This window comes from Schistocerca cancellata, chromosome 3, assembly GCF_023864275.1.
Source record: "Schistocerca cancellata isolate TAMUIC-IGC-003103 chromosome 3, iqSchCanc2.1, whole genome shotgun sequence".
Lineage (NCBI taxonomy): Eukaryota > Metazoa > Arthropoda > Insecta > Orthoptera > Acrididae > Schistocerca > Schistocerca cancellata.
In genome coordinates this window covers 450,922,815-450,949,794 of record NC_064628.1, presented here as the reverse complement: position 1 = coordinate 450,949,794, position 26,980 = coordinate 450,922,815, and the positions used below count along the sequence as shown (strand labels likewise).

At 44.0% G+C, this 26,980-nt stretch overlaps 1 protein-coding gene across 1 annotated transcript in view; it reads right to left on the bottom strand.

The window, feature by feature from the left end:
* The window catches only part of LOC126176362 (uncharacterized), a 1,325,137-nt gene that overhangs the window by 21,270 nt on the left and 1,276,887 nt on the right, over positions 1-26,980 (bottom strand). Inside the window, exon 11 of the mRNA XM_049923517.1 lies at positions 13,862-13,986. Within this exon, the coding sequence (XP_049779474.1) occupies positions 13,862-13,986 (125 nt within the window). The remainder of the gene's footprint in view (positions 1-13,861; positions 13,987-26,980) is intronic.

Below are 26,980 nucleotides of genomic sequence, written 5' to 3'. Positions count from 1 at the left end.
TTCTAAATCGACTCCTGTTTCTTCTTCTATCACATCAGACAAATCTTCACCCTAATAGAGGCTTTCAATGTATTCTTTCCACCTATCTGCTCTCTCCTCTGCATTTAACAGTGGAATTCCCGTTGCACTCTTAATGTTACCACCGTTGCTTTTAATGTCACTAAAGGTTGTTTTGACTTTCCTGTATGCTGAGTCTGTCCTTCCGACAATCATATCTTTTTCGTTGTCTTCACATTTTTCCTGCACTCATTTCGTCTTAGCTTGCCTGCACTTCCTATTTATTTCATTCCTCAGCGACTTGTATTTCTGTATTCCTGATTTTCCCGGAGCATGTTTGTACTTCCTCCTTTCATCAATCAACTGAAGTATTTCTTCTGTTACCCATGGTTTCTTCGCAGCTACCTTCTTTGTACCTATGTTTTCCTTCCCAACTTCTGTGGTGGCCCTTTTTAGAGATGTCCATTCCTCTTCAACTGTACTGCCTACTGCGCCATTCCTTATTGCTGTATCTATAGCGTTAGAGAACTTCAAACGTATCTCGTCATTCCTTAGTACTTCCGTATCCCACTTCTTTGCGTATTGATTCTTCCTGACTAATGTCTTGAACTTCAGCCTACTCTTCATCACTACTATATTGTGATCTGAGTCTATATCTGCTCCTGGGTACACCTTACAATCCAGTATCTGATTTCGGAATCTCTGTCTGACCGTGATGTAATCTAATTGAAATCCTCCCGTATCTCCCGGCCTTTTCCAAGTATACCTCCTCCTCTTGTGATTCTTGAACAGGGTATTCGCTATTACGAGCTGAAACTTGTTACAGAACTCAATTAGTCTTTATCGTCTTTCATTCCTTGTCCCAAGACCATATTCTCCTGTAACCTTTTCTTCTAGTCCTTCCCCGACAACTGCATTCCAGTCGCCCATGACCATTAGATTTTCGTCCCCTTTACATACTGCATTACCCTTTCAATATCCTCATACACTTTCTCTATCTGTTCATCTTCAGCTTGCGACGTCGGCATGTATATCTGAACTGTCGTTGTCGGTGTTGGTCTGCTGTCGATTCTGATTGGAACAACCCGGTCACTGAACTGTTCACAGTAAGACACCCTCTGCCCCACCTTCCTATTCATAATGAATCCTACACCTGTTATACCATTTTCTGCTGCTGTTGATATTACACGATACTCATCTGACCAGAAATCCTTGTCTTCCTTCCACTTCACTTCACTGACCCCTACTATATTTAGATTGAGCCTTTGCATTTCCCTTTTCAGATTTTCTAGTTTCCCTACCACGTTAAAGCTTCTGACATTCCACGCCCCGACTCGTAGAACGTTATCCTTTCGTCGATTATTCAATCTTTTTCTCATGGTAACCTCCCCCTTGGCATTCCCCTCCTGGAGATCCGAATAGGGGACTATTCCGGAATCTTTTGCCAATGGAGAGATCATCATGACACTTCTTCAATTACAGGCCGTATGTCCTGTGAATATACGTTACGTGTCTTTAATGCAGTGGTTTCCATTGCCTTCTGCATCCTCATGTCGTTGATCATTGCTGATTCTGCCGCCTTTAGAGGCAATTTCCCACCCCTAGGACAAGAGAGTGCCCTGAACCTCTATCTGCTCCTCCGCCCTCTTTGACAAGGCCATTGGCAGAATGAGGCTGACTTCTTATGCCGGAAGTCTTCGGCCGCCATTGCTGATTATGTATCAAAATTTAGGCAGTGGCGGGGATCGAACCCGGGACCGAAGACGTTTTGATTATGAATCAAAGACGATACCCCTAGACCACGGGTACACCTTCAGAACTGTATACCACGTTCAGAGTCGTTGCCATGCAAATTTCTGGTGCATAGAAATATGGTACGGGTGCAATCGATGTTGACGTAGCATTCTCAACACCGACATTTTTGAGATTCCCGATTCTGGCGCCGTTTGTCTTCTAATGATGTGCGGATTAGCCGCGACAGCAGGTAAAACACCTACGTAGGCATCATCATTTGTTGCAGGTCGTGGTTGACGTTTCACATGTGGCTGAACACTTCCTGTTTCCTTAAATAACATAACTATCCGGCGAACGGTCCGGACACTTGGATGATGTCATCCAGGATACCGAGCAGCATACACACCTCACACCCGTTGGGCATTTTGATCACAATAGCCATACAGCAGCACGATACCGACCTTTTCCGCAACTGGTAAACGGTAATGTATTACGAAGCAAATACCGTCCGCACTGGCGGAATGTTACGTGATACCACGTACTTATACGTTTGTGACTATTACAACACCATCTATCACAAAGCGAAAAAAGTGGTCCAACTAAAACATTCACATTTCTTTAGGTAGTACACTAATATGTAATAAAAATGGGGGTTCCTATTTAAAAAAAACGCAGTTGATATCCGTTTGACCTATGACGGTGCCATCTAGCGGGTCAACCATAGCGCCATCTGGTTTCCCCCTTCAAGCTAGACAAGTTTCATTCTTGTAGTTTTTTCGTTTGATGCTTATTTCGTGAGATATTTGGCCCGGTCACTATCAATGGGCCACCCTGTATAATGTTGGCTGCATAGCTTCAGGCGAAATTTCTCACCAGGCCCTCGTCTTGGCGGGAGACACTATTGTTCTAGGGATCTTATGTGCTCCGTGTGTGCTCAGAACTAAAACGAACGACGTAAGGCTATCGATAGGCATACTAGACACACTGCCCAACACACCTGTGCAAAACTTCATCGGATTTTCATTGTGTTTTCCATTTCGCAACCGATCGTTCCTTAGTTTCCGAATAACCCTTGTACTATAGTATATAGCAGACTTCCTACTTAACTCCGGTTCTTGAAACTTCGTGCGTCTATTTTCGAAGAATACTAGTTGTCTATTTTCAGTTGTTTGCAATTTCAGGTTATTCAAGATTCCCGTGACGCTCTCCCTTGAGTCAAACGAAACCATTCGTGCTTCTCTTCTTTTAATATGTTCTATATACCCTGTCAATCGTATTTCATGTGGTAATCATATTCTAAGTAAACGTACGACTGTTTTATAGGTAATCTCCTGTACAGACTGTTTGAATTTCCCTGTGTCCACCGATGGAAGTAAGTGTTTCTCTTTGTTCACCTTAGATTGAGTCTATGTGATCATCACATTTCATATCACTGCTGTGGAACGCAGTAGTGCAGGTATTCTGCGTAGCAAGTCATTGGTAGGTTGCAGACACTATGTGGCACTAGACATCTAAGCACAGGTCACGTAATATCCCTAAATTACCGGCCTGTGGTTTGTGTGTGCGGAAATGCCGGCCGATAGTGCCCCAACTTTGTTCCGTCGCGTCCAGATGAGGCGAATCTTGTGATCAGTAGATTAACGTGAATTCGCTATCATGCTCCTCAGTCTGTTATAAGACGATTCCAGTCTTTTGAGATGGACAACAAGTATCCTGATGGAAGATACCAACGCCTTTGGGGAAGACATCAAGCACGACGGGATGCAAGAGGTCCGCAGTAATGGTCGACAGCTCTCATACTGCAGTCGATTACTACCATTCGTCCTACGGAAGTCCGGTAAATGTTCCCCATAATACAACGCTGCCTCCACCGGCGGCTTTCGTGGCCCGGTGCACGTTTCGCGCAGCCTTTAGCCTGGATGGTGGCGTGCATGGACACTGCCTTCAACCTGGTGTAACAACAAATGTGTTTCAGGTGACACATTTCCATTGATTCACGGTCGATCTATGATCATCCCGCAGCAATCAGTCCCGCTGCAATATTGGGCCAACTTGGGAACACGAGATGGCCATCTGTTGCGGCGCCACAATATGTGCTGCACTATACGCTCCGAAACGCTTGTGCCTGCACTAGCATTGTACACTACTGGCCATTAAAACTGCTACACCAAGAAGAAATGCAGATGATGAACGGGTATTCATTAGGCAAATATATTATACGGAAACTGACATGTGATTACTTTTTCAAGCAATTTGGTTGCATAGATCCTGAGAAATCAGTACCCAGAACAACCACCTCTGGCCGTAATAACAGCCTTGATAAGCCTCGGCATTGAGGCAAACAGAGCTTGGATGGCGTGTACAGGTACAACTGCTCATGCAGCTTCAACACGATACCACGGTTCATCAAGAGTAGTGACTCGCGTATTGTGACGAGCCAGTTCCTCGGCCACCATTAACCAGACGTTTTCAGTTGGTGAGGGATCTGGAGAATATGCTGGCCAGGGCAGCAGTCGAACATTTTCTGCATCCAGAAAGGCCCATACAGGACCCGCAGCATGCGGTCGTGCATTATCCCGCAGAAATGTAGCTTTTCGCACGGGTAGAATGAAGGGTAGAGCAACGGGTCGTAACACATCTGAAATGTAACGTCCACTGTTCAAAGTGCCGTCAATGCGAACAAGGAGTGACCGAGATGTGTGACCACTGGCACCCTATACCATCACGCTTGATCATACGCCAGTATGGCGATGACGAATACACGCTTCCAATGGGCGTTCACCGCGATGTCGCCAAACACGGATGCGACCGTCATGATGCTGTAAACAGAACCTAGATTCATCCGAAAAAATGACGTTTTGCCATTCGTGCACCCAGGTTCGTCGTTGAGTGCACCATCGCAGGCGCTCCTGTCTGTGATGCAGCGTCAAGGGTAACAGCAGCCATGGTCTCCAGGCTGATAGTCCATGCTGCTGCAAGCGTCGTCGAACTGTTCGTGCACATGGTTGTTCTCTTGCAAACGTCTCCAGCTGTTGACTGAGGGATCGAGACGTGGCTGCACGATCCTTTACAGCCATGCGGATAAGATGCCCGGCATCTCGACTGCTAGTGATGCGAGGCCGTTGGGATCCAGCACGGCGTTCCGTATTGCCCTCCTGAACCCAGTGATTCCATATTCTGCTAACAGTCATTGGAACTCGACCAACGCGAGCAGCAATGTCGCGATACGATTAACCGCAATCGCGATAGGCTACAATCCGACCTTTATCAAAGGTCAAATTTCTCCTCCTTACACGAAGCATCACAACAACGTTTCACCAGGCAACGCCGGTCAACTGCTTTTTGTGTATGAGAAATCGGTTGGAAACTTTCCTCATGTCAGCACGTTGTAGGTGTCGCCACCGGCGCCAACCTTGTGTGAATGCTCTGAAAAGCTAATCATTTGCATATCACAGCATCTTCTTCCTGTCGGCTAAATTTCGCGTCTGTAGGACGTCATCTCCGTGGTGTAGCAATTTTAATGTCCAGTAGTTTACTTTACACGTCACAGATGGCTGCCTACCCTGCTTGCGGACAAGCCAATGACCCGTGTTCCGTGACGAGAGGTACACATCCAAAACCGTGTCACCTACTCGTGGTCACGATCCTTTAACGACTTTATACCTATCGGCGTGTGTGTGTTTGGGGCGGGGGGGGGGGGGGGGGAGGAGCGAGACAAAAAGTCATTACCCATTGTAGTCCACTGAAAACATGAAAATGTTGACAACCTACAAAGAACCTACTATGACTTCAACTGCCATTACTTTCGACATCATGATGCCTCACATCGCGGACAGCTGTGCGAAACTGCGGTAATGTGTAATTTGTTGGAAAAGTTTCTTGATGACGAGGGACAATAGTAGTGCCATTCAGATGTCCTGACCTTATGTCAAAGAATTTCTTCTTTTGGTGTTATGTTAAAGACAAGGCTGCAAAACCACAGACAACTGGGAGCTTGAAAGAAGCTGTCTACAACGCTTTTGATGACCTGATTGTAACAAAGGACTGTGCAACAAGCATGCCTAAGCGTCCCAAATCGTCTAACGGAAAGTAACAGCAAAGATGGAAAACAGTTAGGGAAAGGATGTTATAAATTATGTTGTACCTTCAATAAAGTGTCCAGTTATTTCAGAATTCCAGTTGTTTGTTTTGTATTCGATTAGGTCACGATGGGTAATGACTTTTGGTCTACCTTGTAGACTAACACGACAGTAGCACGTGAGCAGGCAACCATCTTCGCCGGTTCCGAGACAGTCGTTCACAGGCGCCGGTCCACACCAAAATGCCTTCGAAGTTGCTTATGTCAGTGCTAGAATGAGCCCCATTTGTGTTTATACCATTTATATACATTTCTTACAGCGTTGCGTGCCTGCAACGTGAGAAGAATCCATTCTGTGTCACGGTGGGTACTGCTCAGAATATCTTGGTTTGTCAGTACAACTGTATGAACTGAAAGGGCCCAATTGTGGCTCGTTGATATACTATTCAGAGAAGAGTAAGCGTCTTGTTCTGCATTGTCGAAATACAAAATTTTACATTCCTGAACACGCAAAAACAAGTTTCCAATTTTTACACCGAAAAGTTTTAAGATTTGACGGAATCTCATTTTGTTGTTTTCGTGATTAATTTTCTCTTTTTGTTACATATAGGGCCTCTTACCATCGAGATGACACTCATACAATTGTCTGATATTATATGTCTGATGGTAATATTTTTGTATCTAATGGTTGTTTACGTTAATTAAAGAACCTTCATCCATGGACATTAACTTTTACCGATAAGCATACTGTATAAGCGACTGCTTTCCATGTGAAATCATCGGGTTTTGTTTGTATTTTCTCTGAGAATATTAACGGGTGCTTGACAGAGCCACATAACATTAGGCATTGTCTTACCTGAAAATGGCAAGGTGAAGTATGAAGTGGGCATCAGAATGCCCAGGGGCAATACAGTAAGACTACATGATTGACTTCGAGTCTGGCCTGCAGTTTTGCGGCTTTTCGCTTGTCACGCTGTTTTATGTAGTTGTAGCACTAGAGGGAATTGAGTGAAATTTTCTGTTATGTAGTTGCCGCTACAAACAAGCTACAATTTAGGTGTATTATTTCTCGAAGTATTGCCTCCTTAAATTAGCTAAGTTTGGGTGTGGGTTCAGTCGTAGTTAGTATAGCTAAAAGTAGATCTAAGGAATCGGTCCGGCATGTGTAACAAATAAGGAGGGGAAGTTATAGACGGGATGATACGTACAATCGTGTGACCTTCAGGTACGTGAGTCAGTACCTAAAAATGTGGAGCAACAAGATCAACGACGCATAGCAAACAATAAGATCCAGAAGCAGAACCATGTGCAGCAAGAAGGCATAAACTATGATTGTCCCATGTCAGTGATAGATAATGTATTTAATTGGAACTGTTCCATAAACTATAGTGTAGATTTTCTAGATGTAAGATTGATTAGTGGATCCAGTAGGTAACCGAAAGAATACTCTGGTGTTAGTACAAGCGCATGATAATTTCAAGAGAGTGGAAGTTGTCTAACTAGTCGATCGGAACTTAGTTGAGTTAGAATGTTTGAGAGTCCGGTCTGATACATAAATATCTTGAGCAAAAATTCTAAACTGTAGGTTTGGGTAAAATTCCACTTCAGAACGAATGGCTGATTTTCAACGGCGTCTGATTAAAATTTTAGGCTGACGGAGCGTTAACGTATTATGAATCTAAATCAAGTTTCTTGAGTATTGCTGTAATTCAGATGAGGTTGTGCTACGGCGTACTGAACTGCTGAAGACTACCTGCTGTAAGAGAATTTACTTGCCTTAACTCTGGAGTCGGTTGCATACTCACAAGGTGCCCATTAAACGTTGGAGACGTGAGCTGAGGGTCTCAGAGGTCGTTGTTTGCCAACATATTCGCCATTGGAGAGTGACTGGGAAACTAGCTACGCTGCACGGTATGTCTGGTGCTAAGTTTGCAAGAAACCTATTGATACTGCGACTCCGATTCGTTTATCCTACGATGCCAAATGGAGAATAGAGCGTTGGACCGATGCAGCTGCTTGTGCCATCTCCGCTTTTCACAGGAAAAAACAATTCAGTGGATTTCTCTGTCCCTTCTCAACGTCGAGACCTTTTTTCCAAAGGCACGTTATAAATGGAGAGCTTAAGAACTTAGAAATTTCAGTTTATGAACACAATCTCACAAATAACACACAATAACATTTGGTGAAACTAAAATCTTGTCTTATGCTTTTACATACTCGGATTCTACAGAAATTAGAAAATGCCTTAACAACTCCAAGTGGGACAGCGGATATTACACTGTCCAGTCGCATTAATGTGACTACCTGTCAAAAGCCTGAATAACCACTTTTTTCAGAGCGGGACGCTGCGAGACATGAAGGAAAAAAGTCTGGAAGCTACCGACAAGTATATGGAGCCATGGTGCCTCCAGTGACGTGACCAGCTGCTTTTTCTGAGGATCCATAGCGGGAGTAGCCCGATTGTGGTGGTCCCACGGATTCTTGACTGGGTTAAAATCCTGGGAGTCTGGTGGTCAGGGGAATACGTTTAACTTGTCCTGGTGCTCCTCGAACGACGCACATACACTGCGAGCTGTGAGACACGTTGCATTGTCCTGCTGGTAGATGCCGTCATGCTGAGGAAAAATGAATTGGGTGTAGGAGTGGACATGGTCCCCAAGGATAGACGCATACTTGTGTTGATGCATTGTGCCTTCAGAGAAAGCTGTTGAAACATTTCCCAGACCAGAACACTTCCGCCTCTGGTCTGGACGCGTTTGCTTTCAGACGTTTTACGCTGTACACGCCATCGGCCATTTGTCCGATGGAGCGTAAAACCTGATTCATCTGAAAAGACTAGCTGTCGCCGCTCAGTGGACGGCCAATTGTGATACTGGCGAGCAGATTCCAGCCTTCATCGCCGACGAACAGCTGTAAGCGTGGGTGCATAAACCAGGCGCCTGCTGCGGAGGCCCACGAGCAGTAACGTTCGCTGTACAGTCGTTTAGGAAATACTGTTCAAAAATGGCTCTGAGCATTATGGGACTTAACAGATTCCAGAGTGAAGCGTCTAGAACTCCTGGGCCACTCCGGCCGGCGGAAATACTGTTGTATCCCATTAGTTCAACTAGACGCTCAGCTGCTCAGCGGTTGCACATCTACTGGCCTGCGCACATCTCTTCAACTGTCGTGCATCCCTGTTCTCAATGGCTTCGTCGTGCTCCACAATTGCCTCGGCCTCGGATTTTGATAGCACCATTTTTCCGTACACAGAATATTTCAAACACGGCAGCACTCGAACAATCTACAAACCTAGCCGTTTCATAAATGCTTCCACACTTGGCCCAAAAGCTAATGATCATCCCCTTTTGGACGTCGGATAAATCGCTCTTTCCGCGTTGCGACATCGACTGCACCCGTGTCGCGTATCTCACATACACGCTTTGTGTACCCTTCACTGCTAGTGCTGCCAGCTACCGTCTGTGAGTGGCTATTGCACGTTAACGTGCGACATAGGCGGTGGTCACATTAATGTGACTGGCACGTGTGTATACCAATGGCGATTTTCCAACATTGCTATTACCACTATGTTCTAAAGTACGCTTAATATCTTTCATTGCACATTTATCAAGTGAATGGACTGCGAAAATGCCGAAGAATCGTTTTGTACAAGAACTGCCGTCAAACAGGCCGTTCCAGTAAAACTGCGTGGAGCATTCGAGAATTTTAATGACAAGCGTAGTCTGTGGCAACGCATGTGCAGCAGCAGCGCATAGTGGAGTGGGGGATGCTGGTCATCGTGAGATCAGTTGAATCTAGTAAGGAGACGGCGGAACACGCTTGCAGCTTAGACGTCACAATGGAACACATTGATGACAAGTATTAACAATATAGCAAACTGCCACAGATTTGCATTAAGGGATAAATATTCTCATAAACTTCTAGTATTAAACTGTTTTTAACCAATCGAAAAGTAAATGTTTTATAAAACAATTTGTGGAGTGTTGTGAAGTTCGAAGCAACCAGAGGTGGTCCGAAGGTAGTCGAAATTTCAGTGCTGAATTTTAGAGCACTGACAAGTGAGTCTCGGCTCCGATTTGGTATGGGACATATTATGTGTAACTTAAGATGAATTTTAGATTACTCTTCGACTGCTCGAGTGGCTAAGTTGGTCGGTATTTGAGATATAGACCAGGAAGTTTGGAAATATACGAAATCAAGAGTGAATTTTGTATAATATATTAGCCTGAGTGATTATACGTGTAGTGTGCCAGTAGGTAGATGTCTTTTTCTTTCAATTCAAGAGGACAGCACATTTAGCTGCTTTGAATAAATATTAGTTAACTAGCGACATGCCCAGAGCTTACACGATTGGTACGAAGTATCTAGTTGTTTGGCCTAGCGATAATAAATGATACACTAAAACCTTCCTCCTAAGTAAGGCTATCAATCAGTGAAACCATATTTAAATCTCTACAGTAGTTCCTGACATTGGCCTTCACATACACATATACAGAAAATACGACGGGTAACTATAATTTATAATACACTACTGGCCATTAAAACTGCTACACCACGAAGACGACGTGCTACAGACGCGAAATTTAACCGACAGGAAGAAGATGCTGTGATATGCAAATGATTAGCTTTTCAGAGCATTCACACAAGGTTGGCGCCGGTGGCGGCACCTGCAACGTGCTGACATGAGGAAAGTTTCCAACCAATTTCTCACACACAAAGAGCAGTTGACCGGCGCTGCCTGGTGAAACATTGCTGGGATGCCTCGTGTAAGGAGGAGAAATGCGTAACATCACGTTTCCGACTTTGATAAAGATCGAATTGTGGCCTATCGCGATTGCAGTTTATCATATCGCGACATTGCTGCTCGCGTTGGTCGAGATCCAATGACTGTTAGCAGAATATGGAATCGCTAGCAGTCGAGATGACGGGCATCTTATCCGCATGGCTGTAAAGGATCGTGCAGCCACGTCTCGATCCCTCAGTCAACAGCTGGAGACGTTTGCAAGAGAACAACCATGTGCACGAACAGTTCGACGACGCTTGCAGCAGCATGGACTATCAGCCTGGAGACCATGGCTGCGGTTACCCTTGACGCTGCATCACAGACAGGAGCGCCTGCGATGGTGTACTCAACGAGGAACCTGGGTGCACGAATGGCAAAACGTCATTTTTTGGGTGAATCCAGGTTCTGTTTACAGCATCATGACGGTCGCATCCGTGTTTGGCGACATCGCGGTGAACGCACATTGGAAGCGTGTATTCGACATCGCCATAATGGCATATCACCCGGTGTGATGGTATGGGGTGCCATTGGTTACATGTCTCGGTCACCCCTTGTTCGCACTGATGGCATTTTGAACAGTGGACGTTACATTTCAGATGTGTTACGACCCGTGGCTCTACCCTACATTCGATCCCTGCGAAACCCTACATTTCAGCAGGATAATGCACGACCGCATGTTGCAGGTCCTGTAAGGGCCTTTCTGGATACAGAAAATGTTCGACTGCTGCCCTGGCCAGCACATTCTCCAAATCTCTCACCAACTGAAAACGTCTGGTTAATGGTGGCCGAGGAACTGGCTCGTCACAATACGCCAGTCACTACTGTTGATGAAATGTGGTATCGTGTTGAAGCTGCATGGGTAGCTGTACGTGTACACGCCATTCTAGCTCTGTTTGACTCAAAGCCCAGGCGTATCAAGGCCGTTATTACAGCCAGAGATGGTTGTTCTGGGTATTGATTTCTCAGGATCTACGCACCCAAATTGCATGAAAATGTAATCACGTGTCACTTCTAGTGTAATATATTTGTCGAATGAATACCCGTTTATCATCTGCATTTCTTCTTGGTGTAGCAATTTTAATGGCCAGTAGTGTATGTATAGATACCGTTCTGCTCTCTGGAGTTGCGCCGACTGTTTACTTCACAGCTTTTTCCGCCTGGTATGCCTCCTCTGTAGGTGACCAGCTCATAGCTCCCATCAGTGCCACGTGACATCACTTTAAACGCCAATGGAATTGTAGCAGATAATATATATGTTGCACACTCATCATTAATCTAATTATAAGTTACGTACAATGACATTTCTGTCAATCCATCTACCTATTAGTGAAAAACGCTAGAAATTCTATTAAGTAGTTCCAAAGACTAGACTTAAGGAAACATATGGAAAAACACGGTGGAGGCCTTAATTACTTCATATGGAAAGACACGGCTTCATTTTTGGGCTCCCCTTCTCAGTCGGTAAAAAACGGAACTCCTATAGGATTGCCCTTCCGACTCTGTCTGTCCGTCTGTTGAGACCCCTTTCCCTCAGAAACTGGTAGAGGTATGAAGTTTAAATTTGTGTCAATTATGCGTGTCCTTGGCGGTGTAAAAATAAAAAAAACAAAAATAAGAAAAAGCTTGTAAGTGAGTAAAATAAGAAAAATGTGGCCATTTATATAATACATTTTGATACTCGGAGCCTCAATCACCAAAACCTATAGATGAACTATTTTCATACGTGTAGAGAATTTTGGTCTAACGGTAAATACGCTTTCCTCGAAAGCGGAGGTCTCGTGATCGAGTCTCGCTCGGACAACAGATTTTTTTAGTCTTCGTTTTAACCCAGTCTTCACGTCTCAACGACGTGAGGAGTCGACAGTATTGAGACGTCGTTGCGATTCCTCGTTAAATTGTAGGTCCCGTTTCCCCCATTGAAGAACTGGGGTTAGTTGGGCACACGCAAGTCGCCGAAGTGGCGGCCAACAGAAATACTTACACCTGGCTGCTGACCGGCACAAAATTATTACTGTTATTATCTGTACAGATAATTAAGTTTGTACGGAACTCTCAGAGCTCGTCGTACTCTCACTTGCCTTTTGTTTTTATTTTTTTTAGGCTGTAGCACTATAACACACAATTCATTTAGGCAACGACATGAAAAATGTTGTCTGTAGACAATAAGTGCTGCACCTGTGAGGGACGAGGAGCTGCACCTAACTGAGCAATACGTATTTTTCCGAGGCCGGACTGACGCCAGCTTGCGGTTTGGTACTCTGAAGCACTACAACTGTGTTGTAGCTCCCAGTGCGATGTGTTCGCCAGAAAATTTTTGTAGTGACTTCAGGGCCGCCTGAGAGCAAAGTATTAGGGTTGATCTATTAAAAACCACAGAGGTAGCTCCTAAAAAGTTAGAAAATACTAGTCAGTAAATATGTGATGGATTGTGTCATAACATCGTTGTTCTGAATATTCGCTAGTTGACATAACTCGATTACGATGTTCTATGGCCATTTGTGAACGTGTTCCAGATATTAACAAAGAGTAGAGTACGTTTATTGCCCAAAAAGTTATTTGCGTGAACCTGCAAACGCGTAGTTTCCATGTGTGAATGCAAACTTTCTCATGTGATTCCCTAGCGTTGTTGCCCTTGGGTCATGGGGTCCTGGATTCGATTCCCGGCAGGGATGGGGATTTTCTCTGCCGGGTACTGGGTATTTGTGTTGTCCTCATCATTTCAAAATGGCTCTGAGCAATACGCGATTTAACTTCTGAGGTCATCAGTCGCCTAGAACTTAGAACTAATTAAACCTAACTAACCTAAGGACATCACACACATCCATGCCCGAGGCGGGATTCGAACCTGCGACCGTAGCGGTCGCTCGGTTCCAGACTGCAGCGCCTAGAACCGCAAGGCCACTCCGGCCGGCCCTCATCATTTCATCATCATTGTCATTCGTGATAGTGGCTTGATTGGACTGCGTAAAAAAAAATTGGAGTGTGAAGAAATTGGGACTTCGTACGGGCCCTGATAACCGCGCAGTTGAGCGCCACACAAGCCCATCATCATCATCATCATCAGCAGCATCATCATCGTGTGATTACACTGACAGCTTGTCTAGGTTTCGTCGCGAAGAGATGTTTCGACAATTTTCAGGTCGCCATACTTCTCGCAGGTTTTTTTGTAGGTTTCTCCCGATATTGTAAAATGGTTCCAGAAATGAACCGGTGAATTAAGCCTAGAAAAGTTGTAAGACTATGTGGGTACAGTATATGCGACGCCTCACCTTGTCACCTTGCTGTAGTCCGCCTTTCTCTGCAGGCCCGCCCGGAACAGTCCACACGATGTAGGCGAACAGCCGGCCATCGGCTCCCGTCTTTCCTCCGACGACTCGCATTCCAAAGCCACGAGCTGCAACATACAAGTGTGATGGCGTTAGCCCATGACGCAGACAGGGGGTCGGGCGCATCAAATGTGCAGTGCACCACTCAAACATAGGTTAGATATGATTGTACCGACAGAGACTTTTGACAAGTGGCATCCAACCTATCGTTACTAGTAAATGTAAGTTTCAACTATTAGGCATGTAATGTATCTGGAATCATGTCAGATCGATACTGATATAAAAAACACATCTTCAATTACTGATCATTACGTACTGTAAATTGAAATACAACCAAAGCTTACAGAACAAATTACAGGAGAAATACAACAACATTGGAGCACAACAGGTTCACATCTCTAATAACACATTTTGATATGTGTTGAGATACACTACCGAACCAGAAGTATCCGGACACCTATTAACGGAGATTAATATATGGTGTTCCCACTCTTCGCCTCTATTACAGCTTGAACTCAGCTGGGAACACTTTCGATAAGGTATCTGAATGTCTGTGGGGGAATGGGAACTCATTCTTCTTCAAGAGACGGAATCAGTAATGTTGGCCGCTGGAGTCTGGAGCAATGTCCCCATTCTAAATAGTGCCAAAGGTGTTCCCATGGCTCCAGATCGGGATTCTGGAGAGGCCAGTCCATCTCAGGGATTTTAGTACCCACAAACCAGTGGTTCACAGATCCTACTTTATGGCAGGTGCACTGTTACGCTGATACAAACAATCAACATCTCTGAACTGTTCCTCTACTGTACGCAGTACACGATATTGCCAAATGTATTCATATCCTCCCGCATATAGCGTTTCCTTAAACGCAATAAGAGACCATGCCCTAACTACGAAAAACACCGCCATACTGTTGCACCATTTCCTCCGTACTTCAGTTTTGGCGCTATACACGGTGGGCGGTAACGTTCGCTGTTGGGCGGGGAGTTCATTGTATACAGGTTGAGCCATGCGCTCACTCGTATCAATACCTATGCTTGAGGAACCTCTTTGGATTTCGTTGTTTAGCTACTGTTTCCGTGGCGTCTCATGAGGTGGCGACTCTGCGGCGCCTCGAGCGACGTATAAGTGCGCACGAAACTCACACAAGGGTGCGTCTGCTGGGGTTGAGTAACGCTCAGAGATTCTTCTTGGATCGCGACCTGGTATTTGGAGGGTATTTACTTTGGGTCTACTAGAGAGTCGGCACTTCCCTCAGTCTGTGCTGTGCCGAACTATACTCTGTTGGTAGACCTGTTTCCTGGTGCCTTTGGATGGCGGTTGTGCCCACGTACACCAAGGCAGACAGGCCTCGACATAGGCACTTCCGTGTTTACTGAGGCTTGTGTCATCAGCGGCACATGATATTTCTGTACTAGTTACTAGTGTGGAACAGATATATGGTAAGTATGATCACAATGACCACACATGTAAAATGACTGATTCTATTTGTTTACATTTCATATGATAATATATTATTCTGGAATATCTTACATCACTGTTCCACTGGGCTGTACAACAAACGAAAGTGCTCACGCAATTTATGACGGTGTACCCACCGTTTGGTGGATTTACTAACCAATGTATATTGTTTTGATTTGAAGATAGCTTGTACGTAAGAAACAAAATAAAATAGCGATCTTGAGTGGCACACTTCTCGTGACAATGACGCATTTCATATCCACCCAGAACATCGCCCGTTACCACTGCATTGTAGACATTTCGTGGTACCACAGAGATTAACACGGTTCGATAAAAGAAGACAGAGCTCCACCAGAGCTAGAGTCCGTCATCTGCGTACCTCACTCTCTTCTCAGTGTGAGCATTGCTGTATATGAAACCGAACTGGCGTAAGTTACTCATTCGCCGAGATGCCTTGACGATGTGTGCATCATGTATTCTGCTGGGGTCCTACCATTTACAAAACTGTTTTAGATGCAGAGAGAGACTAGGCCTATAATATGAACGTTGATGTTCTACGCGGTCAAACTGTGCTTCGTGGTGGACGTTTAAATTTTACTTTAAGTGGTGTTGAAGTTGTTCCTGGGACAGCATGGCTTAACGTTGCCATCGGTCGTATTGATTCTGTATTACGATCATTGTTACAAGTTTGGAAAACTTTCCATCTTATGATTTGATTGATTATGAAACTTTTACGATTTCTCAATATGAAAAAGGCGGCCGCAGCTGATATCTCTGGCAATTTTTTTATCGATAGACGTATGTATATATGGGCACATCGTAAGTGTAAATTATCGACAGACAACAATGTAATGCATTTATTGGGGGTATGACGTTTAAACTGATCGGTGATATGACTTTCTATAATAGTATTTAGGAACCTGTAGAAATTGGAGATGTAATATAATAAGACAAAGAAAAGAAAAGTCTCTAGTAATCCATCAAGTGGGACTCAGCCGGACACGTAGAACTTGAATAATGATGACAAAACAAGCTGCTGTGTTTGGATCTAACGTCCTTCATTCTTTTTTAGAATGTGCTACCAGTTTCATCAGCACATGGTGTCATCTTGAGGCCCCAAATGTAACCTGCCATCCACAACTGTTATCATGTGCAGTGAACAGAATCGTATGCAGTGGACCAAAATTAACATGCTGGGCTTATTATTGCCACGGAAGGTACGGAATTCAGTTAATTTTGGCCCGCTGCATACGATTCTGTTCATTGCACACGAAACCGGTTGTGGATGGCAGGTTACGTTAGGAACCGGAAGATGACACCTAGTTTTGTCGAAACCGGTAGCAAGTTTTAAAAAAGAATAAACGGCGTTAGATCCAATTACAGCGGCTGGTTGTGTCATAATTATTCAAGTAAGAAAATAAAATGTCGTATGGGATGGTTGGTTGGGGGACTCCGTTGGTTCAACCGCCTATCTGCGACAGGTTTTCCTCCTCCAAGCACAACGCGTCTTTTGCTAAAGTTGTTTGAAAATTTTGTCATAAGTGGATTTGTTGAGCGTGGGTAATGGTAATTGATGTTTGTATATGTTCTGATATAGTGGTGTCCCTCTTGTGTCATATGCTGACGAGAAAAGGGAGAAGATGAAACACTGTGCTGGGACATTGTCTGCTTCTATCGAATTTCACCTACGGGTCCACAGACGGAAGGAGAAATATCTGCGAATACAAGGTCGCATGCGCTTCTTGAAGAGAAACTGCGGAAAGTTTCGGAATTGGTTTCAGGACGTAAAGTCTTATTGTCAGGAAACTTGCACCGCCCCTCTTATCCCCTTTGCCTGCGAAATACTAGCGGTGGAAATTTCTCCCACCAACAGAATTAGAAGCTGCTACCTTCGAGTCGAGAGCCACCACACGGGAGTACGTTAGCAGCCTCGGCAACGGCGGCGAGTTAAAGGACAAAAGTCAGTGTAATTACGGTATCGTGTTGCCACCTAATTTATAAAACGGTTAGTGGAATTCTGAATCGCCTCCAAGTGAGCCGTTCCGTTGGTTCTGTTAGGTTGTATTCGGTTTTCCTGTATTCTTTGGTATCTTTTATTCCCGGCGCATTTCTGACTTTGAACTGGGGAGAAAGACGAACAGCAGAGTGCTTCATTCGACAACCACAGTGCCATTTCAATATGCAGACCTCGTAATTTTTAAATTTCTCTTCTAATTTTCAAGCACATACGCATTTTGTATTTATATACTCCTATAACTACGTTTATTATGCATTCATGTTCCTTTTCCCACTTCTGATCATGTCCGATACACAGAGTGCGTATTTGCGTATGATACTTCAAAATGTTTTGGTTCGAGAAGACGAGCTCTTTTAATGGTAGTGACAGATTTACCAACTTTTGACTAGAGCTCACTTAGAGTTATACTGGGCCAAAGAGACATAGTGACATTTAGTCAGCAGTTACTACGTGGGATGTTACAAGTAGCCGGGACGTATTTTCTTTCAACTTTTCTGGTGCCGCTTGTAGACTGCGGTCCGGTAGCATCGAGCAGCACTGCACCCTAGGTATTCGGTAAGTGAACGCGTCCTTTCAGGTCAACTGTAGTAGCATAAGTTAGAAATTTGCAGAGTATAGGACAGTGTAATTTGAGGTTCTAAGGCGTTTATTTCAGGCGTAATATAACAAATTATACTGTACAGTTCATTTCAGTTAGGCAATGGTGTCAAATTCCGTTTCATTAGTCTGATCCTTTGTCTTACCGTATCTTAGCGACGGATATCTCATTTCAGTTAATGTGGATCTCGTGTGAATGTATTGTGCATTTTCTATGTATTCGTGCTAGAATTATTTGTCTGTTGTTCTTTCTCTTCCATTTCGCGTGTTTGGCTTTCTTGTGAGATAATGAATCGTCACCACAATCTTCTCATGTGGTATACTGAGCTTTCAGCTCTACTAATTCATCCTCTTCAGCCTCTTTTGCTGTTGACCTTTTAATAATCTTCCGTATCAGAGTAAATTTGTTTTATTCGAACATCTTTCGCGAGTTGTGTGTTTTGCGTTGTGTTTTTTATCTTACTTGAGTTAGATCACGTACGTTCTCGGCACGTGGTTAGCCCTCAAAACACCATAATCATTTATTCAACTTCGTCGTTCAATCTAAATTCCTTATCACGCTCCAAATTGCTTTTGTTCCGAATGTTTCCGTATTTTTCGTTTTTCCGGGGCTGGGAATTTCTATGCAAGTTACTGACCACGCCGTTGACCGTTAAAATCTTATATAAGTTTGGCGTATAAAAGTACTCTTATACGTTCTATTCTTCTCTCTACACGGACTGTTAATACGAATGTTCGAGTGCATGTGCTGTGTGCTTATCCTACATACCCTCCACTTGTTGAACTATGATTCATGAAGTGCGTATTGTATTGTCTAATGAGTATCACGCAACAAAATTCCCCTGCAATTCTGAGTTTCATTTAATATCTTAGAAGGAAGTAACAGCCAAAACCTAAAGGAAGAACCCGCTGCTGGTTCCCGACTGTCCTACCAGACGTGGAAGACTTTTTGAACAGGCGATGGAAACAAAACTTGAAGCGGTGGGGCTACATTACTGGAGATGCAACCTGCGAATGTGGAGAACTACAACATAGTCTGCCCGAAATTGCCTGATACCTGCGCGCTGGAAGACCTGGTTTAAGCAAATTTCCCAGCAATCAAGACTGTCGAATTTTGGACTTCAAAATCAATTTGACAAGTAGAAAGTCTAATGCGTATATTGTTGATATTATATTGTATTATTCTGAATTTGTAAGTAACTGTTCTGTACTGTCTTGGACGCGAAAATAACAATACCATAAAATAAATATTCAGTTGTTTCTTAATTGAGAAGGAAATTTCCAATCTACCCTCATCAAAGCCATCCACTTATCAGCAATCTCAACAGTGATTTGATTTTTAACATTTTATTTTATGAACTTAATTCAAGAATATTGTAGTTCTGATTAAATGTTTATCACAGAAATAATTTTCCAACAGTTCGTTTTAATTTTAATGGAATTCATTATTCATCAACTTCTGGCGGAAGAAAAGCTGTGATGAGGGGGCGTGAGTCGTGCTTGGGTAGCTCAATTGGTATGCCGGCACGGTAGGTCAGCGTGTTCGGTCAGAGGGCCGATTGTCCTCTGTAATAAAAAAACTGAGTAAAGGAATTAACGATCAACTTGAACGCATGTCCTGTGACGTCCACCCAGACCAAACGAAATGAACAATACATAACAAAATTATAAAAGAAGAATTCGTAGAGCACTTGCCCGTGAAAGGTAAACGTCCCGAGTTCGAGTCTCGGTCCGGTACACAGTTTTAATCTGCCAGGAAGTTTCTTATCAGCGCACACTCCGCTGCAGAGTGAGAATCTCATTCTGGAAACACGCCCCAGCTGTGGCAAAGCCATGTCTCCGCAATATTCCTTTTTCCAGTAGTGCTAGTCCTGCAAGTTTCGCAGGAGAGCTTCTGTGAGGTTTGGATGGTACTGGCGGAAGTACAGCTGTGAGAAGGAGGCAGGGGTTGTGCTTGGGTAGCTCAGTTGGTAGAGCACTTGCCCGCGAAAGGCAAAGTTCCCAGTTCGAGTCTCGGTCCACCATACAGTTTTAACATGCCAGGAAATTTCATATCAACGCACACTCTGGTGCAGAGTGAAAATCTCACTCTCGAAACTGCTAAACAATTTGATTGAGGGTTACTCATAATAAAGGAGCATCAAGTTCCCTTTCATCCGGACCATCCGGTAGGAAGCGTAGGTGAAAACTGAGTAGGAATAATTCAACACTAATGATTTTGTGTATGCATTGAGCGAGAAACGTTGTGTAGCAACACAACCTTAACTTCTAACCAAACGTGACATGTAAATGAGTCTCATATTACTATTCAGTAATTATTGTATTGAAGATATCGTCTCCAGTGGCATCTGACGGGCAATTTTATGAGAGTAGAGACTAGAATTAATAGAACTAACCGAATACTTGACAGACAATGTCTACACGGTCATTTAATTCTTGTATTCTCAACCACGCACGATGTTCTTAAGGTGTAACTGGAAAACTGGAAGCTTGAAATGAACTGAAAACCACCGCGCGGTCACCGTTTGATCTGTAACTAATAAACGTATATGTGAACTAAAAATATACTCAGTTTCTCTCAAAGGGACACTGTTTTGACCTTTTCTATATCGAATCATAATTAATGTCAACCGCATATCTGAACGAGTAATGGAACACATCATTTATTTGCTATCATCTGTAATGCGGTAATTATAATGTGCTGTCATGAAAAACTGTCGCCGAAAGTTGGCAACTGATACCTAATTTCGCCTACTGAATGCGTCCCCACACTGGGAAGCTGCCAGCTGTCGTTTCTGTCCTCGATTGATGATTTGCAGGCTTAGTCACTTGTGTACCCTTCGCACATCGTTTAAATTACACATCCATCTGTAAATTAATTAAATCATTTATCTCATACCAATTAGGAAGTAATTTTATAGATTCTTTCAAAATAACCATGGTTAACTGTTGTACGAGTCTCAGTTCCGTACTTGAAATATTTTCGGAGATATTCAGAATTACCTAAAAACCAAATTTTATAGCTTACCCCTGAGAACTGTCGTAGTTTTTTATGGTCTTCAGTCCTAAGACTAGTTCGCTGCAGCTCTCCACGCTAGTCTATCCTGCCCAAGCCCCTTCACTTCTGAATAACTACTGCAACGTACACTGAGGCGACAAAAGTCATGGGGTACCTCCTACTATCGTGTCGCAGCTCCTTTTTGCATCGCAGTGCAGCAAATCGACGTGACATGGACCCAACAATTTACTGGAAACCCCTGCAGAAAAATTGAGACATGCTGCCTCTATAGCCGTCCATAACTGCGAAAGAGTTGGCGGTGCAGGATTTTGCTGACGAACCGGCCTCTCGATTCTGTCGCATAAGTGTTCGATGGAATTCATGTGATCTGAGTAAGAAAATCATCCGCTCGAATTGTCCAGAATGTTCCGACGTGGCCTGTTGTCATCCGCAAAAATTCCATAATTGTTTGGGAAAATGAATCCCATGAATGGCTGCAAATGGTCTCCAAGTAGCCGAACATAATCATCTGCAGTAAACGTAACCCACACAATTATGGGGCCACCACCAGCTTGCACAGTGCCTTGTTGACAACTTGGGTTCACAGTTTCGTAGGGTCTGCACCACACTCGAACCATACAATCAGCTCTTACCAACTAAAATCGCGACTCATCTGACTAGACAACGGTTTTCCAGTCGTCTTGGGTCAAACTGAAAACGTGAAGAGCCAGGGATAGGCACTGCAGGCGATGTCGTGCTGTTAGCGAAGCCACGTCGGCCGTCTTCTACCGTAGGGCTATGGCGTATTTCACCGCACAGCCCTAACGGATACGTTAGTAGTACGTCCTAGATGGATCTCTAGGGTTAATTCACGCAGTGTTTCTTGTCTGTTAGCACTGACAACGCTACGCAAACGCCGCTGCTCTCCGTCGTTACGTGAAGGCCGTCGATCACTGCGTTGCCCGTAGTGAGAGGTAATGCCTGAAATTTGAAATTCTTGGCACACTCTTGACGCTGTGGATCTCGGAATATTGGATTCCCTAACGATTTCCGAAATGGAATATCCCATGCGTCTAGCTCCAACTGCCATTCCACGTTAAATGACGTGTAGTAATGATCGTAATTTCTTTCTTCTGGTATTGTAACTACATACATCACCATTCCCTTTGAATTGGAGTGTATTCTGTACAACAAACTTCATGACCTTCGTTTACTGTGCGATCCACTATCGGAATTTTTTCTTTTGTTGTTGTATAGAGCTTCCACTTACTGTGATAAATACAAAGGATGAGCAAATGTCTCTTGTAACCGGCTATACAAGAACAGAGTCGTATGCGAAATGTCGATTTGCATTTATGTGCCAAATTTCCCGATGTTCACGAAGACATACACAGCCTTAAAGTAGAACCTTAAAAAATAATGTACTGTACCGTGTTAGCAATGCGGGCTGTGGTCCTCGTTGTCGGTAGTGCCACTGGCTATTGCAGTCTATGCGTGACACAAAAGGTGTTCCCAAAACGCCATTTATTTTACCGAATCTTGACAGAATTTATCGCAGTATGTGAAAAAGTACAACAATTTACGTTGAAATTCTCAAAACTCTCGTTTGTTTTACATTAGCAAATTTCTGACGAGAGATATAGCCGGAGCACAGCCAGTCTCGACCTAATTTAACTGTGTTAAGGCGTAAATTACAAGAGATACAGCATGATGGCAGTTGTAAGCATTCTATAGTGTTAATATCTATCCCGCGAGTATCGATAGTCGCCTCTCTGGCAATCTGAGAGCCCAGTCGTACTCATTAATGGCTTAACTTCCGTGGTCCGTGTGTAATGCAGCGTCGGTGCTGCGACTGCAGAACTCAGTTTACAGTAATTTTGTTGAATTAATTGAAATTCTTGCCACGAATGTTGTGTATTTCGTATCAGTCTTGACGTCTGAGTATTGGTGATCCATATGAGAACGATAATCCCGAAATTGCGTGTCGTGTCTCGAGAACAACAACCAACCACGTCGTGTCCGTTGCGGAACAAGTAACGTGTACTGAATAATTATCCTGGCGAACATTAAAAGTGAGCGAGTGTGTGTGTGTGTGTGTGTGTGTGTGAGAGAGAGAGAGAGAGAGAGAGAGAGAGAGAGAGAGATAATCAGTTTCAGCAAATGTCACGAGCGTAGTTACTTTTCGTTCGGATATTATACCATCAAATCGGTGACACGTGCGCTCTTGAGTATAACTAACTACGTCACTAAAATGATAAATGACAAGTGTAAGACCTGTGTCACTCGTCTAGACTTACAACATCCTGTTTGAAGAGTGGATTTCATGTGTTTGTGTTCCAGGAATTTGTACTGAATGATTAACTTTTCGACAATAGACATTCCAACAGACTACGTGGCAGAGGCACCAATAATGATTACATATTTTACTTAATATGTTAGTTGTGAACACTGGAGCCCAAAAGTAATGTATTTGGTTACCAGAATGTATTTTGATCTTGTCAGATAAACTTGATATCATTGTGTGTGTGTGTGTGTGTGTGTGTGTGTGTGTGTTTCCTCAGCCACTTAAATGATAAAAATTACACTATTCCGCTTTTAGTTACAGTCGGAGAAGCAAGACTGTGAGGAAACCAGCCACATAGGGTTTAGGGATCTACTCGTGAAATGTCTAATCCTTTCCCTGTGTTTATGTAACCTCGTGGAGTGGTAAGGTCTTATGGGGCCAAATTGCTGAGGTCATCGGCCCCTAAGCCTACACAATACTTAGGCTAACTTAAACTAACTTACGCTATGGACAACACACACACCCATGCCCGAGGGAGAACTGGAACCTCCGACGGAGGAGCTTCATGGACCGTGACAAGGCTCCTTAGACCGCACTGCTACCCCGCGCGGCTTGTGCGGTTTATTTTGGATTAAGAAGGACTGGTAATTCATTTGTTTTAATCCCCGGGAGTATTATATGCCCTCCTTCAGCCAGATTGAATCAACCTCACATTATTCGATATTTCTAATGCGACTATTGATGCAACAGATCCCTATAGAATTGTTTATTAAAATTCATTGAACGATACTATGACATGAAGTTGCTGTCAGTTCACCTTCTGTGTTTCCAAGCGACGGAAGCTAATTCCGTGGCTGAGCACTGCACAGGATATTCTGAGCGAGCTCCTGCCTCCATAGTTTTCGCCAGCAGGACTTAAAACTGTAGAGAACTCGTGCTGACAGTTGTCTCCATCCCCGCGTGGCCCGTTACATAAATCAGCGGCGGCAGCAGAGGGCTGCCTGCCACGAGACGCCCTCTTTTTTTTAGCAGAAAGCGCCGAGCGGAAACATAATAAGAAGACGTTTCGCGCATCGGGTGGTAATTCAGGGCCGTGGTCGCTCTAGATTTACTGGCCTCTGCCCGCTACCCAGAAAGTGCTCTCAGTGAGCGCAGGAGGAGGGTGGGGGGAGGGGGGGGGGAAAGTGCGAAGGAAAGAGGCAGCTACTCATTTACGACCGCTTCTTGCTCCCGGGGCCTACGCAGACTAAGTTTCGAGACGAAGACGTCACTCTGTGTCTGACACATTTAAAATACTAGAATCGAAAACATTCTGACAAAAATCGCAACTCTACAGAAACATTGTTTTGGTTGATGGCAGTCATGAATTATTTCTGCCACTAAATACCGATCTGTACAGAACTGATGCTGAAAATGTATTATATGTACAGATGCAATGATAAGATAATGTAATCATTACAATGGCTACAATATATAAATAAATATTATCTCTATACATTTAGCCGAATCATGCAACTCGAAATTAAATCACAAAATACACATTAATTATCCTAAACAACAAAAAATCATTAATCCTCATTCATTAACAACTCAAGAAATGAAATGTCGGGTTGGTGTCGAAAACAAAGTGGAACAATCGTTCATCCCATTATTATAGGACCAAATTGAAGAGCAAATGTCCAAGGTCGTTGAACGTGTCAATACATGAAATTACAACATAAAAGTAATAACAGATAAAAATAAATTGTTTATGAACCCGAAAAAAGTCAGTCCATAAACTTAAGTAAACGTAACCAACAAGACAACAAGACACCTTAAATATTCAAGGACTCCTCGACAGAATATAACGAGTGATGCACGAGGAAACTCTTCAGTTTCGATTTGAAAAGCGCGTGGATTACTGCTAAGATTTTTGAATTCGAGTGGTAGCTTATTGAAAGTGGATGCAGCAATATACTGCACACCTTGCTGAACATGAGTTAAGGAAGTCTGTTCCAAGTGCAGGTTTGATTTCTGCCAAGTATTAACTGACTGAAAGCTGCTTATTCTTGGGAATTAGCTAATATTGTTAACAAGAAATGATAGTAAGGAATATGTATATTGAGAAGCCAGACTCGTGAACAGGGGTCGACAAGAGGTTCGTGGGCTTACACCACTTATTGCCCGAACCGCTCGTTTCTGAGCCAAAAATATCCTTTTAGAATGCGGAAAGTTACGCCAGAATATAATATCATACGACATAAGCGAATGAAAATAAGCAAAGTAGACTAATTTTCGTGTCGAACCATCATCTACTTCAGATATCGTTCGAATAGTAAAAATGGCAGCATTATGTCTTTGAACAAAATCCTGAATGTGGGCTTTCCACCACAATTTACTATCTGTCTGAACACCTAGAAATTTGAAATGTTCTGTTTCACTAATCATATACCCATTCTGTGAAATTAAAGCATCAGCTTTTGCTGAATTGTGTGTAAGAAACTGTAAAAACGGAGTCTTACTGTGATTTAGCGTTAGTTTATTTTATACAAGCCATGAACTTAGATCATGAACTGCACTATTTGAAACCGAGCCAATGTTGCACACAGCATTCTTTATTACCAAGCTAGTGTCATCAGCAAACAAAATATCTTAGAGTTACCCGTAATACTAGAGGGCACATCATTTATACACTCCTGGAAATTGAAATAAGAACACCGTGAATTCATTGTCCCAGGAAGGGGAAACTTTATTGACACATTCCTGGGGTCAGATACATCACATGATCACACTGACAGAACCACAGGCACATAGACACAGGCAACAGAGCATGCACAATGTCGGCACTAGTACAGTGTATATCCACCTTTCGCAGCAATGCAGGCTGCTATTCTCCCATGGAGACGATCGTAGAGATGCTGGATGTAGTCCTGTGGAACGGCTTGCCATGCCATTTCCGCCTGACGCCTCAGTTGGACCAGCGTTCGTGCTGGACGTGCAGACCGCGTGAGACGACGCTTCATCCAGTCCCAAACATGCTCAATGGGGGACAGATCCGGAGATCTTGCTGGCTAGGGTAGTTGACTTACACCTTCTAGAGCACGTTGGGTGGCACGGGATACATGCGGACGTGCATTGTCCTGTTGGAACAGCAAGTTCCCTTGCCGGTCTAGGAATGGTAGAACGATGGGTACGATGACGGTTTGGATTACCGTGCACTATTCAGTTTCCCCTCGACGATCACCAGTGGTGTACGGCCAGTGTAGGAGATCGCTCCCCACACCATGATGCCGGGTGTTGGCCCTGTGTGCCTCGGTCGTATGCAGTCCTGATTGTGGCGCTCACCTGCACGGCGCCAAACACGCATACGACCATCATTGGCAGCAAGGCAGAAGCGACTCTCATCGCTGAAGACGACACGTCTCCATTCGTCCCTCCATTCACGCCTGTCTCGACACCACTGGAGGCGGGCTGCACGATGTTGGGGCGTGAGCGGAAGACGGCCTAACGGTGTGCGGGACCGTAGCCCAGCTTCATGGAGACGGTTGCGAATGGTCCTCGCCGATACCCCAGGAGCAACAGTGTCCCTAATTTGCTGGGAAGTGGCGGTGCGGTCCCCTACGGCACTGCGTAGGATCCTACGGTCTTGGCGTGCATCCGTGCGTCGCTGCGGTCCGGTCCCAGGTCGACGGGCACGTGCACCTTCCGCCGACCACTGGCGACAACAT